The 13212-nt window shown below is 35.1% G+C and overlaps 7 protein-coding genes across 7 annotated transcripts; 4 read left to right on the plus strand and 3 right to left on the minus strand.

The window, feature by feature from the left end:
- Window positions 1-200: 200 nt before the first annotated feature.
- On the plus strand, window positions 201-1510 carry FDP41_013159 (uncharacterized protein; the record flags this gene model as incomplete). The annotated part of the gene is made up of 2 exons (XM_044703758.1): window positions 201-1085; window positions 1136-1510. 2 exons carry the CDS (start codon window positions 201-203, stop codon window positions 1508-1510), a joined length of 1260 nt encoding a protein of 419 aa, XP_044565389.1.
- Window positions 1511-1593: 83 nt separating this feature from the next.
- On the minus strand, window positions 1594-2658 carry FDP41_013160 (uncharacterized protein; the record flags this gene model as incomplete). The annotated part of the gene is made up of 5 exons (XM_044703760.1): window positions 1594-1614; window positions 1669-1890; window positions 1956-2062; window positions 2133-2198; window positions 2496-2658. The coding sequence occupies 5 exons, from the start codon at window positions 2656-2658 to the stop codon at window positions 1594-1596; spliced, it is 579 nt and encodes a 192-aa protein (XP_044565390.1).
- A 636-nt stretch (window positions 2659-3294) lies between these two features.
- Window positions 3295-4371, plus strand: FDP41_013161 (uncharacterized protein; the record flags this gene model as incomplete). Its single annotated transcript, XM_044703761.1, has 1 exon — window positions 3295-4371. The coding sequence occupies one exon, from the start codon at window positions 3295-3297 to the stop codon at window positions 4369-4371; it is 1077 nt and encodes a 358-aa protein (XP_044565391.1).
- A 579-nt stretch (window positions 4372-4950) lies between these two features.
- FDP41_013162 (uncharacterized protein) lies at window positions 4951-5808 on the plus strand (the record flags this gene model as incomplete). The annotated part of the gene is made up of 1 exon (XM_044703762.1): window positions 4951-5808. One exon carries the CDS (start codon window positions 4951-4953, stop codon window positions 5806-5808), a length of 858 nt encoding a protein of 285 aa, XP_044565392.1.
- Window positions 5809-5986: 178 nt separating this feature from the next.
- Window positions 5987-6838, minus strand: FDP41_013163 (uncharacterized protein; the record flags this gene model as incomplete). The annotated part of the gene is made up of 2 exons (XM_044703763.1): window positions 5987-6170; window positions 6363-6838. 2 exons carry the CDS (start codon window positions 6836-6838, stop codon window positions 5987-5989), a joined length of 660 nt encoding a protein of 219 aa, XP_044565393.1.
- A 778-nt stretch (window positions 6839-7616) lies between these two features.
- Window positions 7617-10904, plus strand: FDP41_013164 (uncharacterized protein; the record flags this gene model as incomplete). The annotated part of the gene is made up of 1 exon (XM_044703764.1): window positions 7617-10904. The coding sequence occupies one exon, from the start codon at window positions 7617-7619 to the stop codon at window positions 10902-10904; it is 3288 nt and encodes a 1095-aa protein (XP_044565394.1).
- Window positions 10905-11539: 635 nt separating this feature from the next.
- FDP41_013165 (uncharacterized protein) lies at window positions 11540-13129 on the minus strand (the record flags this gene model as incomplete). The annotated part of the gene is made up of 1 exon (XM_044703765.1): window positions 11540-13129. The coding sequence occupies one exon, from the start codon at window positions 13127-13129 to the stop codon at window positions 11540-11542; it is 1590 nt and encodes a 529-aa protein (XP_044565395.1).
- Window positions 13130-13212: the final 83 nt, after the last annotated feature.

A 13212-nucleotide genomic window follows, 5' to 3' on the forward strand; every position in this document is an offset into this window, starting at 1 on the left:
TTTATAATTGAGGACACCAATTGGATTCCAATTTGAGGAAATTCGAGTCTTCTTTTCGGGCATAAAAGTAACCAATAATGCACGCAGCAGACATGACTGATCATCATTGCTTCAGTAGGTTCTTCTTGGTGTGTCCTATTTTTCTCAATTTGTTGTTGAATTGAATGCTTTTTGAAATGGAACGGAATGATATTAAAAAAATGGATACAGCCGGAATTGTTGAATTTGATGGATATGTGATTCATGGGAGTGAAAATTCTACAGATCGTGATGTATTGTATTATTTACTAGATCCAAAACCATTTCCTTCATTTCAACAGTGTTCTGAATTTTGTAGAACTGTAAAGATTGCTGCTGATGATAATGAAAAGTCAAAATCAGTAAATTCATCTTTTCGGAATGGTGGTGATGATGACCCTCACGGACGGAAGGCAGTGGAAAATTCATCTTGTGTGGAAGAAAATAGAAATATATGTCTCATCAAAGATGGATATATTGTGCAAATTTATAAAGGAAATGAGGATGAGACCAACAATGCTCTTCTTAGAACTTATCCTTTGCATTTGAAAGAGCAACGATTTGAAAATCCTGTTAAGCATTCAATGGAACGAGTGTGTATTTTGAAAATTGTTAGATCATGTAGAGCATTGTTAACATGGTTTACTAAACACAAACAGCATCGATTGACAATTAAGAATTCGTTACGATCCTGTGATTTTAACGAATACTTGAAAACTTTGAAAAATGTGGTTGATATTTCCGATCCAGAATTTTTCAAATTAATCAGCAACAAAGATTCAATTAAGAGTTTGGCCTTTCAACTTGGTCAAACGATTGCACTGATTCGTGGAATCGAAATTTACACCAAGAATGAAATTTCAGAAATGTTTCCTGACCTTGCAGACATGTTAATGAGAAGAGAATTCACTGAAAAAACATTTGATATTCTTAACAAGCACAAGAATGAGCTACTTTCTCATTTAACTTGTGTTAAAAGTTTCAAGATTGCAAACAGTTCGTGGAATATTTTCTTCTGTGACACAAATGAACCGTCATTTAATGATGAACTTTTATTATGTCAGCAGGTAAGTCAAGAAAATACTTCTATTTCTCGTATTGACACAAAAACGAACAGCTGAATGGAATTGTGATTGACATGAAAGTTGGAGTTGAATTTTGTATATATTTTCCTTTCTGTTCCAGAAGCCTCCTTATGAATGCTGGATCCAGTTGTTCGATGTTCGCTTTCTCTCATTCCTTATTTACAAATGAGCACTCTAACAGTGAGCAGATCTATTGTTGGATGTGTAAAGATTATATGAACAACAACTTTGAGAATCACTTCGACGAATTTTTAACCACACATAGCCTTGCAAAAGAGGACCTACTTGAAACTATAAGGAAAGAAATCGTCAAGAACAAGCAATATGATTTAGTATTTGACATTTCGTCTGGTGTTCGTGTGATCGGGCAGAGACAAAAATTGAGCCACAAAATAGCAATCGATTAAGCTCAATAAGCTAGAGTTAAATAATTCGAAATGATTTATTGAGTTGTGACAATGAAAATTTACATGGAGAGAGCAATATTGCTTTAGAATTTAGATGAAAGCCACTGGAATGATTAAATTTGTTTAGAATTTTGGAATAAATTTCAGTATTAACATACCTGGAATCCTTCTCCGTAACCCATTTGATTCACTATGCTGCACATGAAAATTTCCAATGGACGGCGACCATCTTTTTCAATACCATGTTGCTTTCCTGTTAATAATCCGTCAATTCTCAATTGGTAAGCTAATTGAGTATCGTTGACAGCACCAGGCTTGTCGATTTTGTTTCCCAAAATTAAGAATGGAACCTTTTGTAAGTCTTCGAATTGTAGAAGTCCCTATTTTTCCGATCACAATAAAGGAATTATAAGCAAAGAAATTGGAAGATGATGAAAGTACATACGTGTAATTCTTTGCTAGCTTCTGGGAAACGTCCTGCATCAGCTGCATCAACCAAGAAGACTACAGCACTAACATCTGATGTAAAGTAATCCTTCCACAATCTTCTGGCTATATGTTTCGTAATGATATGAATCACGCCGGTGAGAACAAATTCAATATAATATAGCACAATATTTACCTAACTCGTGACCACCAAGATCAATAGTCTTAAAGTTAATATTACCCATTGTGAGCTCTTCGACGTCTGTTGATACGGTAAAATCATCATAGGATTAATAGTTTTTTTGGAATTCAAATGCAAGCAACAACGGAGAATTTAAAAGAGAAGATCAACATGTCGAAAGTAAACAGGATACCACGACGGGAAGAGTTGATGATGTATTGGATCGATAGTTCGAACATTAAAAGTTGTAAGTAGGAGTGAACGTTGATGATGTAGTACAATAAAGAGCAATAATATTTTCATACAACAAAATCCAGAGCAAGAATATAATCACTCAAATTCTAACAACAACTCACTAATATTTTGAACACTACTTACTTGGATGTTGAGTGGGTGAGTAGGTTCCAAGCTTTTCACTCTTCAACATGTGCAATAGCGTTGTCTTACCAGCATTATCCAGACCTAAAAACAAAATCTTTCCAGACTTTTGGTACAATCCAAGAGCACTCAAAATTGACCAGAACCAATCAAAAAGAAACATGATGAATATCCGATGTATTATGCTGTATGATGATGATGATAGGGGTACCAATCCAAAGAAGAAACAGCTGTTCAAATGTGCGACACAATTTCTTTGAGAATTTCCACCGAATCGTTTGAAATTTTTTTTTCAACTGCTGCTTCGGACGTGGCGTTGAGTCATCTGCATTCCGAAACTGGTTATGAGTTACTCATGAATCGAAATTCATCATCAGCATCATCATCATTGATCAACAACGACACCCTTTCATTCTCACAGACACACACTCGTGCACGTGTGAAAGTGGCCTCATCACCATGAATGTGTGTGCACAAAGAGGGAGTTGTAATTTTTGAGAATGAGCTTTGAAAGTCTGGTTTCCAATTAGATTTGAAAGTCTGGTTTCCAATTAGAGAAAGGTTTTTCGAGGAACATCGTTAAGGCAAGAAATAATATGATGATGTAAATGCAAGAATTAGTTTATGATCATCATTATTAGGAGAGTAAATCATAGAATGGGTAGAAAAAAACCAACACCTCATGAACGATCATAGGGTGGTTGTTCTTAATTAAGAAATAACGAGTTTTTTGGAAATTAAAAAATGCTGAACGAACCACAAACAAATTCTCTCAACAAAAACAACAACATTTCGGAAGATGCAACGCCCGAGGCTGAAAAAAGCAATATCAGAAGCAAGTCCGAATAAACAAGATACCTCATCATCATCCTTTGAAAATAATCGTTTGATGGAAGTGGAAAACATCATCGTTCCGATACAAGGAGACTCCTCATCGAAGACTGAAACTTTGAAACAGGGTGAAGTGGATTTGCCTTTGGATGATGAAACGAGAGAACGAGTGGAAGAAATTTTGGGTGCCACTGCAATTGTTCTTCTCATCAAAGGAGATGCCGAAAGGCCATTTTGTAAATTCTCCAAAAAGATTGTTTCTTTGTTGATAAGTAGAGGAATTTCATTTTCATCATTTGATGTGAAGTCTTTGGATCAATCTGACGAGAAACAAAAAGCATTATATATGGGATTTAAAAAGTATGGAAATTTCCCAACATTCCCTCAATTATATGTGAACAAAGAGCTAGTGGGGGGTTTAGACGTGTGTACCACCCTAGATGAGGAGAACGAACTAATTAAATCAATTACGAGCTTACTACCTAGTGATGATAGCGATCTAAAAAGGCAGTCATGGCTCTCATCAGATATTTCAGATAGTGAATGGTTGAAAACTAAGAATGCTCAAACGGAATCTTTAGAAAATGAATTTGTGCAAGTTAATATCAGATATGTTAATGGAAATATTCATCAAATAATTCTCAAAACAACAGATACAGTAGAGAGGCTTTACGAATACGTTCTTAATAATTTTTCACAATTTGATTCTCAATTTAAGAAACCATTTTTGATAGCCTATCCTGGATTAGGGAAGAAAGTTTTGGATAGAAACTACTTGAACACAACTCTGAGAGAATGTTTCTCAACAGAAGAGTTCGAGCATGAATTGATGAAACGAAGAAACTCTCCATACCTAAAAATTATTCCACTAGCAATTTTCTATCTTCCTAGCTCTACAATAGTTCCTCCAAAGACACAAAGACACAGCATTGATGGAAGCATGTCGTTGCTGTTTGCACAACTATTCAAATCAATCATAACTTTGATTCTCAAAAAACCAATTGATTTACTAAGAACAGTATGGGAAAAGGTTAAATGGTGGTGAATCGTTTGAAGTATTGCTATTCGATAATTTATATATTCGAACAACTTTTGTAAACCTAGATTTTTACCGTATCCAATCAGGCAACAATTTTGTGAAATAGATTTTGGTTGGTTGTTTTTTAGGGAATTGATGTATGTAAAAAATATCACACATGTCACTCACCATCAACGACTTCCTGATGAAATTTTCTTTCATCAAATATACGCATTCTTGGCTCATCAAGATTATGAGTTTGACCGTTCAGTAAAATTTTGGTTCTTCACGACTGCTTCTCTAATTTCAAAACGATTTTACACACTCTCATTAAAACTCCCCTTCAAAGGAACGATTTATTTAAAGACAACAATCCATGTGGATTCATTTCTAAAATTCTGCCAAGCAGGAAGAGCTTGTTCATTTAGAAAACTTTCAATTTCTTGTTCAGATCATAATTTTGAACTCAACAACCAAATGTTAGAACAATTATTGAGCTCAAAATTCCGCTCTCTCAAAACTCTTGATCTTGGAGTGGGTGCACAATCTTGGGATTATTGTAGGCGAGCATTTGGACTGGAAGGGCGCAGAGTTATAACAAGACAAATGGTTCAAACAAACTGTCCTCATCTGGAAAAATTGAATTTCATTAGTAATCAAATTGGACTTGATGGATGTGAGGAATTAGGAAAAATTGGTGCATTGAAACACTTAAAAAGTCTTCGTTTGGATAATTGTGAAATTTCTGATGAAGCTTGTATGCATTTAGGAAATTTATCAAATTTAACAACTTTAGGTCTCTATCGAAATTCCATTGGAGATGAAGGATGTAAATTTCTATCGAACGGAAATTTACCAAAACTGAAACGTTTGTTCTTGTCTCACAATAAGATTGGCAACGAAGGTTGTAAACATTTAGGAATGAATTCGAAAAATTTACCTGAACTTGAAGAATTGACATTACTACACAATACGATTAATGACGAAGGATGCAAATATCTTTCAGAGCTTTCCAATCTGACAAGTTTATCCGTCGGAGATGACTGTAGCAATGATTCATGCATGTACTTTACAAAAAAACTCCATCGATTGAAACGTGTGAACATGTCGACGAGCACAAAGATTGATGGCTCTGGATTCACACGACTCATGACTCAGTTATCACAACTTACAAGTTTGGATCTTTCAAAGAGTAAGGTGAATGATGACGACATTGCATCCATTCACCTTGATTACTTCAAGAAGATTGAAACATTGAAATTAAGATATTGCACACACATTACCGATCAGACAAGTCAATACTTGATCGAACATGCACAATATTTTACCAATTTGAAAGTACTTTATGCCTCTGAAATTAGTAATGAACAAAAGATGACACTTCGAAGCAAATTCCCTGATTTGTATTTCGATCATTTGCCCAGACGAGTCTATCCCTTCATGTATTTCAATGTTCATGAATAAATAAATAAATGAATGAATGAATAACAACAACAACCACTCATCATTTCAACCTTAATCTCAATGAAGAACAATTATCTTAATACAATTATTTGAAATACCTTCGAAAGAGAATCATGGGATTCATGAGTGCTTTGATCGTTGTTGTTGTCATTCAACAAGTAATTACTTTATGAGGATATTATTTGTATTTCAGGTGTCGATATTCCTTCAAAACACTCATCTTTCCAGTTTCATAATATTTAGCCATTTCATATGAATAATTCTTATTTGTCCACTTTTCAAGTTCCTTCTCTGTCTCACTATCTGTACTATCTTCATCAAAGATTGTTTTTCGATCCTCTCTTTGCAATTGCTTCTTTTTTCTGTTTTTCATTCCATGAAACAATTACCATGATTCGAACATGATATATTTGATATATTCGTACGTTACATATCAATATAATATTTAAATGCAATGAATATTTAGTATGTCAATATTTAGTATGAAAGAATAGAAACAATATGCAACCATAGATCCCATTAGAATTCCATCTCTATTCAACAACAACACTCACCTTTTAACCACATGAGAAGGTCTTGCTTTACACCATTCTTCAAATTTATCTTTCTGAATTCTCTCCTTAACATTTTCTTTTGACACTTGTCGTGCCTCCAAATAATCCATAAAATCCTTTCGATACGTCTGACATTTCATTCCTTGTTTCGAGATGATTCTCTCTGTTGGTTCTCCATCAAATTGAAAATTCAAACTTTTTCGTTTTTTTGAATCTCTTCGAGCAGATAAGTATAACTGTTCCAGTGGATCGATAATCCAATGGTTGTTGTTCTTGCTCTTGTTTCGATGTGATGGTTGTTGTGAATCTGGTAGATGATTGTAATAGTAGTTACTGTTCGTTTGTGAAATCAAAGATCGGAGTTGTTTCCGATGGGATCGACGGTTCTGAATGAGCTGTTGAGGCTTTGATTCTCCAGAACAATAGAAACAACAATAATACTTGTCTGTTCCAGTTTGATTGTAACTTCTGGTCATGGATGATGAGAATGATGATGAGAATGATGAAGAGAATGATGAAGAGAATGATGATGAGAATGATGAAGAGAATGATGAAGAGAATGATGATGAGAATGAGGAGGATTGAAAAAGATGTTGACAGTGCGAGTGTTGGAAGGAGTGTTTGGGTGTTTGGAATTGAGACTTTTTTCGATCCAATCATGAGGATGATGAAAGAAAAGCTTTAAGTTCGCGTTGTTGTTGTTGTTGTTGTTGTTGTTGATTCTTCAAATTCGTATTTCAGGTTTTCATTTCTTGAGAAATAATTCAATGACATGATGGGGAAACGTTTCATCATCATTATTCACTTCAAATTGTTGACATGGGTCATGTTGTTGTTAAAATCTAGAGAAAGAGGATAAAAGAGTGAATGGGTTGTTGCATATGAGTACTCACTCGCGCAGGTGTGACCACACTTTGAAAGAAGGTGCTGATTTCTAAATTTGTCATTTTCAACATCAAAAAAAATTCTCTCTCTCTCTTGTCACACACACACACTCAAGGAGCACGGCTCGCTCGACCTTTCGTTGAAGAAATTCCATCTCGCCGCCTCATTCTCACACATCAACAAGATTCAAATTGTTGACAACGGGATCGACGCACGATTCACAACAACGACCATCCTCTTTTCCACATTATTGACACACACGAGTCAATCCAATTCTTGTTTGATCAAATCTCTCTTGTGAATAGTTATACAACAACAATAGCATCATCATCATTGAAACGACTCATTCATTGATAGCAACATCATATTATGAAAATTTCATCCTTTTTTAAAAAGAAAAAGAGTGTTGGTCCTATTGAATCAACAACGACTCTATCTCAAGGACCACAAGGAGGAGGTCTCTCTCGATCTTCTTCTTCTCCTCAAAATCAATCTTCTCCTGCCATGATGATCGGAAATTCACGTCGACGTGAACAACCACCACAACCACACTCTTCACATAGCACTTCTTGTTCGATGTTAAAATCCACAAGTGAAACCTATCCCAATTCAAAAATCTTTGGATATCCTCTTCCTGAAGATGTGAATGATATTCCAAAATTTGTCTATCAATCGATCACTTATTTAACACAAAATGGATTAAATGAAGAAGGAATATTTAGAATTTCAACTTCAAAAGATAGTTTGGATAAAGTGATTAGTGAATTAGAACATGATGTTAACATGGACGTGAATTTTGATAAATATGGAGTACATTTGGCAGCTGCATTGTTAAAGATTTATTTTAGAGAGTTGAGTGATCCTTTATTGACATTTGACTGTTATGCAATGTTTATTGCTGCTGAGAGAATTCCAGATGATGAAGCTCGATTAGATACCATTAAGAAGGTGGTCAAGTTTTTACCACCTAATTATTATACTACTTTGAAAATGTTGTGTGAATTTTTGCATTTAGTAAGCCAAAATTCAAAGGTGAACAAAATGACAGCTGACAATTTGGCCATTGTCTTTGCACCGAATATTTTGAGAGAACGAGGAGAATTAGATGTCATGGATTTAATGAGACATTCTAAATGGATTAATCATTTAACAAAAACATTAATTGAAAATACGGATTATATTTTTGGAATGGGAAGTCCAAGAAGATCTGTCACAAGCACGTCAACGACCATTTCCTCTTCTTCTAATCAATCAACAAATAATACTCGATCATCACTTTCGACCACAAACAGTAATACCAACATCACAACAAGTCAATCAATGGATGAAGAAGATTCAAAAATCATTCTACAGCTCGCTCATATGAGACAAACTCAAGAATCCAACGATGAACAAGAAAGAACGCTTAGAAGAAGACAAACACTTGAAAGAAGATCATTTCTCTCAAATACAGAACGAAAGAAAACCATTGCCAAAATGTCACAAACCATTCTTTTGGAAAGTATTGTGAATTCCAACAATAACAACCAACAAATAGATAGTTCCACAAATTCTCCGGCAACTCCTGGAACGAACTCTCCTCTGAGCTTCTCCTCCGCTCTTAATCAAGACCGAACTGACTCTCCATTGGAAGAGAATTCTATCGTTTCTTCATCACCACCCGTTGCAGCGTCTCCCACAAGAAAACAATTTATATCTTCAACTCTCTCATCAGAGGACAATACTTCTCCAAGAATTGGATTTGAACATTCCTCAACAACACCAACCAATCCCTCGAGTCCAACAGATGTGAAAACTACTGTCTCAACATTTTCAAAGAACGATTCTACAAGTGGCCACTCAACCATTGTGACTGCCAACTCGACTCCAACGAAAAAATCACACGCCGTTGTGAAAAAGAATAGTTCTTTAATTTCAGAATTGAAAAAGGCAGTTCAAAAATACTTGTGTTCCTGCAATTTGTTTGGAATTGATGTGGAAGCTCAACTCTCTCAAGAAACAAACACTGTACATGTAATATTATCTGGCTTAATTATTAGTGACACTTCCTGTGACATTATTGAAACAATAACAAGACTTGGAAAAGTTTCATATTTCGATCCCTTGGATGCAGTATTTAATGACGTTGTTCCAAAAATTGCAAAACATTTAGGACGTGAATTTAAGGTTAAAGTTCAATTCGACAATCTTCATGAATATGATCTAATGTTAGATGAATGTCCAGAAATAATGTTAATTACATGTCTGCATTCCATTGCCAAATATTTTTATGAAAATTGTGATGATCCAAAATTGGATGATCAATTCTTTGTGGATTGGATTTTAACCATTTTCCCAACCATGACCTATTATCCCTATTATCACATGATTCTCTATTGTCTACTCATTCGACAATGTTACAAAGAAAAAGACTATGACAAGTTGTCAAACATTTTAAAAACTTCTGATCAACATCCATTCAGCAGAGACAAAATTTCACTCATTCATCATCACAACATTGAAAAACCACTCAACTATGAAAAACGAGCATTTCTCATCAGCAAATTAATGGGAGGCAAAAATCCATTTTTCACAAATTACAACAAACAAATTGAGTTTGCCAAACATTTTGGATTTATTGTCACAGAAGTGTTGATGCGTGATTGTGTCTCAGAAAATCCGCTCACACTCTTTGAACGATTTACACTACAAACAGATATTGCTTCGATTGCTCGAGTTCGAACTTTTGATAATAATGAAAGTGTCTTGTTTGATGCGATTCGAGTTCCAGATTTGGCAATTATTGAATTTCTTGTTGAGGAATGTCAAGTCGATGTGAATGCAGTGAATGATGATGGAATTTCTCCACTTACTCTTGTAAGAATTTTATATAATGGAATGGAAAAGGAAGAACTTGAAGATTATCTCACCTTTGTTGGAGCTAAAGAAATTAAACCTCAGAGCATTGACATTTTGACACATGACATGTGGAGACACATTTTCACTTTTTTGGACTTGAAAGAAATTGCCACATGGTGCAGAGTATCTAAAAACTTTTATGGCCTCAATGTCATTGATAATGAAAAATTATGGATGGATATTTATCAAAGAATTCAAACTGTAGAAACAGTTGCTTTTAATCCATTTCCAAAATTGTCACAAATTTTACAAAATCGTGAATGTCATCTCAGTTGGAGATGTTTATCAGAACTTAAATATGAATTTAGATCAGAAGATATCACCTATTTTATTTTTAATGAAAAAGATAAGAAACACAAGGAAATTCTTGCCACAAACACTGTGCTCATGTCCAATCCTCCAAAAATAGAAAGTTCAGACTTTATCTCATTACTGCAATTTGTGTTTAGTGAATGCAATTTAGATGATTCAATGATCTTCATGCATGATCGAATGAAGGCAACTAAAAAGTCAGAAAAGACCATGTTAAAGTTTATTGAGGAAAATATTCCACCACGACATGTGACACAACTTACCAAATTTGTATATACAATTCAAAATATTTCAGTGAAGAGAGAAATGTTTAAGGAACGAGTACCAAGTGCATCGATTTTATATTATTCGGTCATGGTTGATAACTATTGGTTTGTGATGGCCTATAATACCCGACACAAGTTTATTGGAGTGATTATTGTGGCATCTGACAATCAGATTGAATAAATGACAAGTACTACGTTTTTAGAGTGATATTTACTAGGAACATCTCGATCATGAAATCTCCATTAGATGATTATGCAACTGACCAAACTAACCGAACCAATGGTTAGAGGATTCTTTTGACCAATTTCTTCTTGAGGGACGCGAGTGGAGTGCAAAAAAGACCAAAACGGAAAGATGGCTTACTTGAAAGTTGTGGATGAATATTTTTGAAGCAACAAGTGAATGAGGTATCTATTATTACATGCATTCGAGGGGTGCAGCGAATATTGAATGATTTGTGCCATTTCCATTCGCTTATCACTACTTCTTTCCACTTCCAATTGTAATTGCTGTAATTCGAACGGAGACATGTTTTTTGGAGGTAAAACTTTGGTTTCTAATGGTTGTTGCTGTTTTTTTGTGTTTCCAAAGGGCATGATGACGGTTGGTATGGATGCTTTTTTCTTCATTGATCGATGTTGAAGCAACATACAAACATCAATCAACAGTTGTTTCAATTTGAATAAACATCTTCAAACATCATAACAAAACCAATAACCACCAAACAAGGAAGGATTTCAAATTCATTTTTATTTATTTGGCAAAACCGTGACAAGTGGTTGCAAGTACTTCAAGCATGTAATTATTGCATCTCATCACTCGTTTTGACTGGAGTCCTTTTTAGCAAATTCATAAGAAGACAAATAGGTACTATCGGTCACTTCTTCCAAAACGTAAGGACTGAGGAATGAAGGAAGTGTAACTTCTTGACCAGCGACAGCTTCAACACTCAAAATAAAGGTTCCTTTTCCTTTTCCATTAAGGTAATGATTCAGTTCAAAGTAGTGATTCTTGTACACAAAACTATAAATCTTCTTTGAGATTGGAATTCTACTCTTGTCAGCAGATGATGCAAGGTTGACGTAGGTTCTCGCTGAAATTGGTCGAGCAGAAATTGTTTCAAATCCATCATCTGTTGTAGTAGTTGAGTGGTAAGAGTAGGTAAAAACTCCATTTTGACCTCTCTTTACAATTCTGATAATGTCTTTGTCGTTACTTGTTGGCAGGAAAATTTGTTCAAGGTCAATAATTTCATGTCGTAAATCAATATCCACTTTTTGCATTGGTTTCAATAAGAAACGTCTTCGTGAAGATTTAGCTCTTGGGAATCCGAGTTGATGTGAAAGAATGTTAAAAACTTTTTGTAATTTTTCATCAAAACTATTGACAGCATTGTCAACAATATACAATTGAGGGTGTCCAATGTACGAAGCTCTCAGCTTGTAGTCAAGCTCTCTGGCTTGCTCGATTGTTTCCGTTCTAACAGTATTGTTTTCAATCGTATAGTATTTTTCAGCTCCAATGGCTGTGGTGACAAGATGAATAACGCAGTCGTATCTCTGGTCACGAAGTTGTGGTATTGACCATCCATTCATATCCATCAATGCTTGCCATAAATCATCAGAGACGTACGCTTTTGGATCCAATGTTCCTCTATCGCAAAGCAAAATTGTTGGCTTCTTGCTCACCTTGGCAAGTTCCCTAAAATTATCCTCAATAGCCATCTGAGTCTTGATAATATAAGTCTCAAATGCCAAAATTTCCTCCACTGTTGACTTGTCCGTAACCTTGGCACCACCTGTCATCAACAAGGTAGCAGCCTCTGGTATAATAAATACTTGAAAACCGAGATTTTGCAAACGTTCTCTCAACTTTTGCATTGCTGATGTCTTACCCGCACATGGACCACCAGTCAACACAACTCTAAATATTGGAGGAGTATCCCTACTAGGATAAAAGGAAAGTCCCTTTGGATCCTCGGCTAGCACTTCCATGATTGCATCATAGGACATATTTGCATTATGCTCAATTAATTGTTGTTCAGCATCATTGTTATCTTGAGTGATGTAGTCTTTCAACATCATGGCACATACGCCTACTGCAGTAGCGACTCCAACAACTGCACAATAGATTCCGAATTTTGAGGAGGAAGAATTATTGAATTCATTTCTGTTATCATTATGACTGAATGATGATGAGAATGAGGAAAAGGAGGTACGGAAACATCTCTTCTGAATTTCAGAAATTTTCAAATATTTAGAATCGTCATCATGGCAGTTGGTTTTTAAAAGACAAGGATGGTTTGGGTGAGATGATGCCACCATCATCATGGTGAGATTGGATGGCTTTGGCAATGAAAAGAACAAACTGCTGGCTGCATGACCTCGGAGAAGGCTCGCCTTCATTTTTTTCGTTGCAATTATGAGACCGATATTGAATCATAATATCGGAAATTAATTTTACGATTTTATAAATTAATTTAATGAAG

The sequence above is a fragment of the Naegleria fowleri genome (assembly GCF_008403515.1).
Source record: "Naegleria fowleri strain ATCC 30894 chromosome Unknown tig17, whole genome shotgun sequence".
In the NCBI taxonomy this organism is placed as follows: Eukaryota; Heterolobosea; class Eutetramitea; order Acrasida; family Naegleriidae; genus Naegleria; species Naegleria fowleri.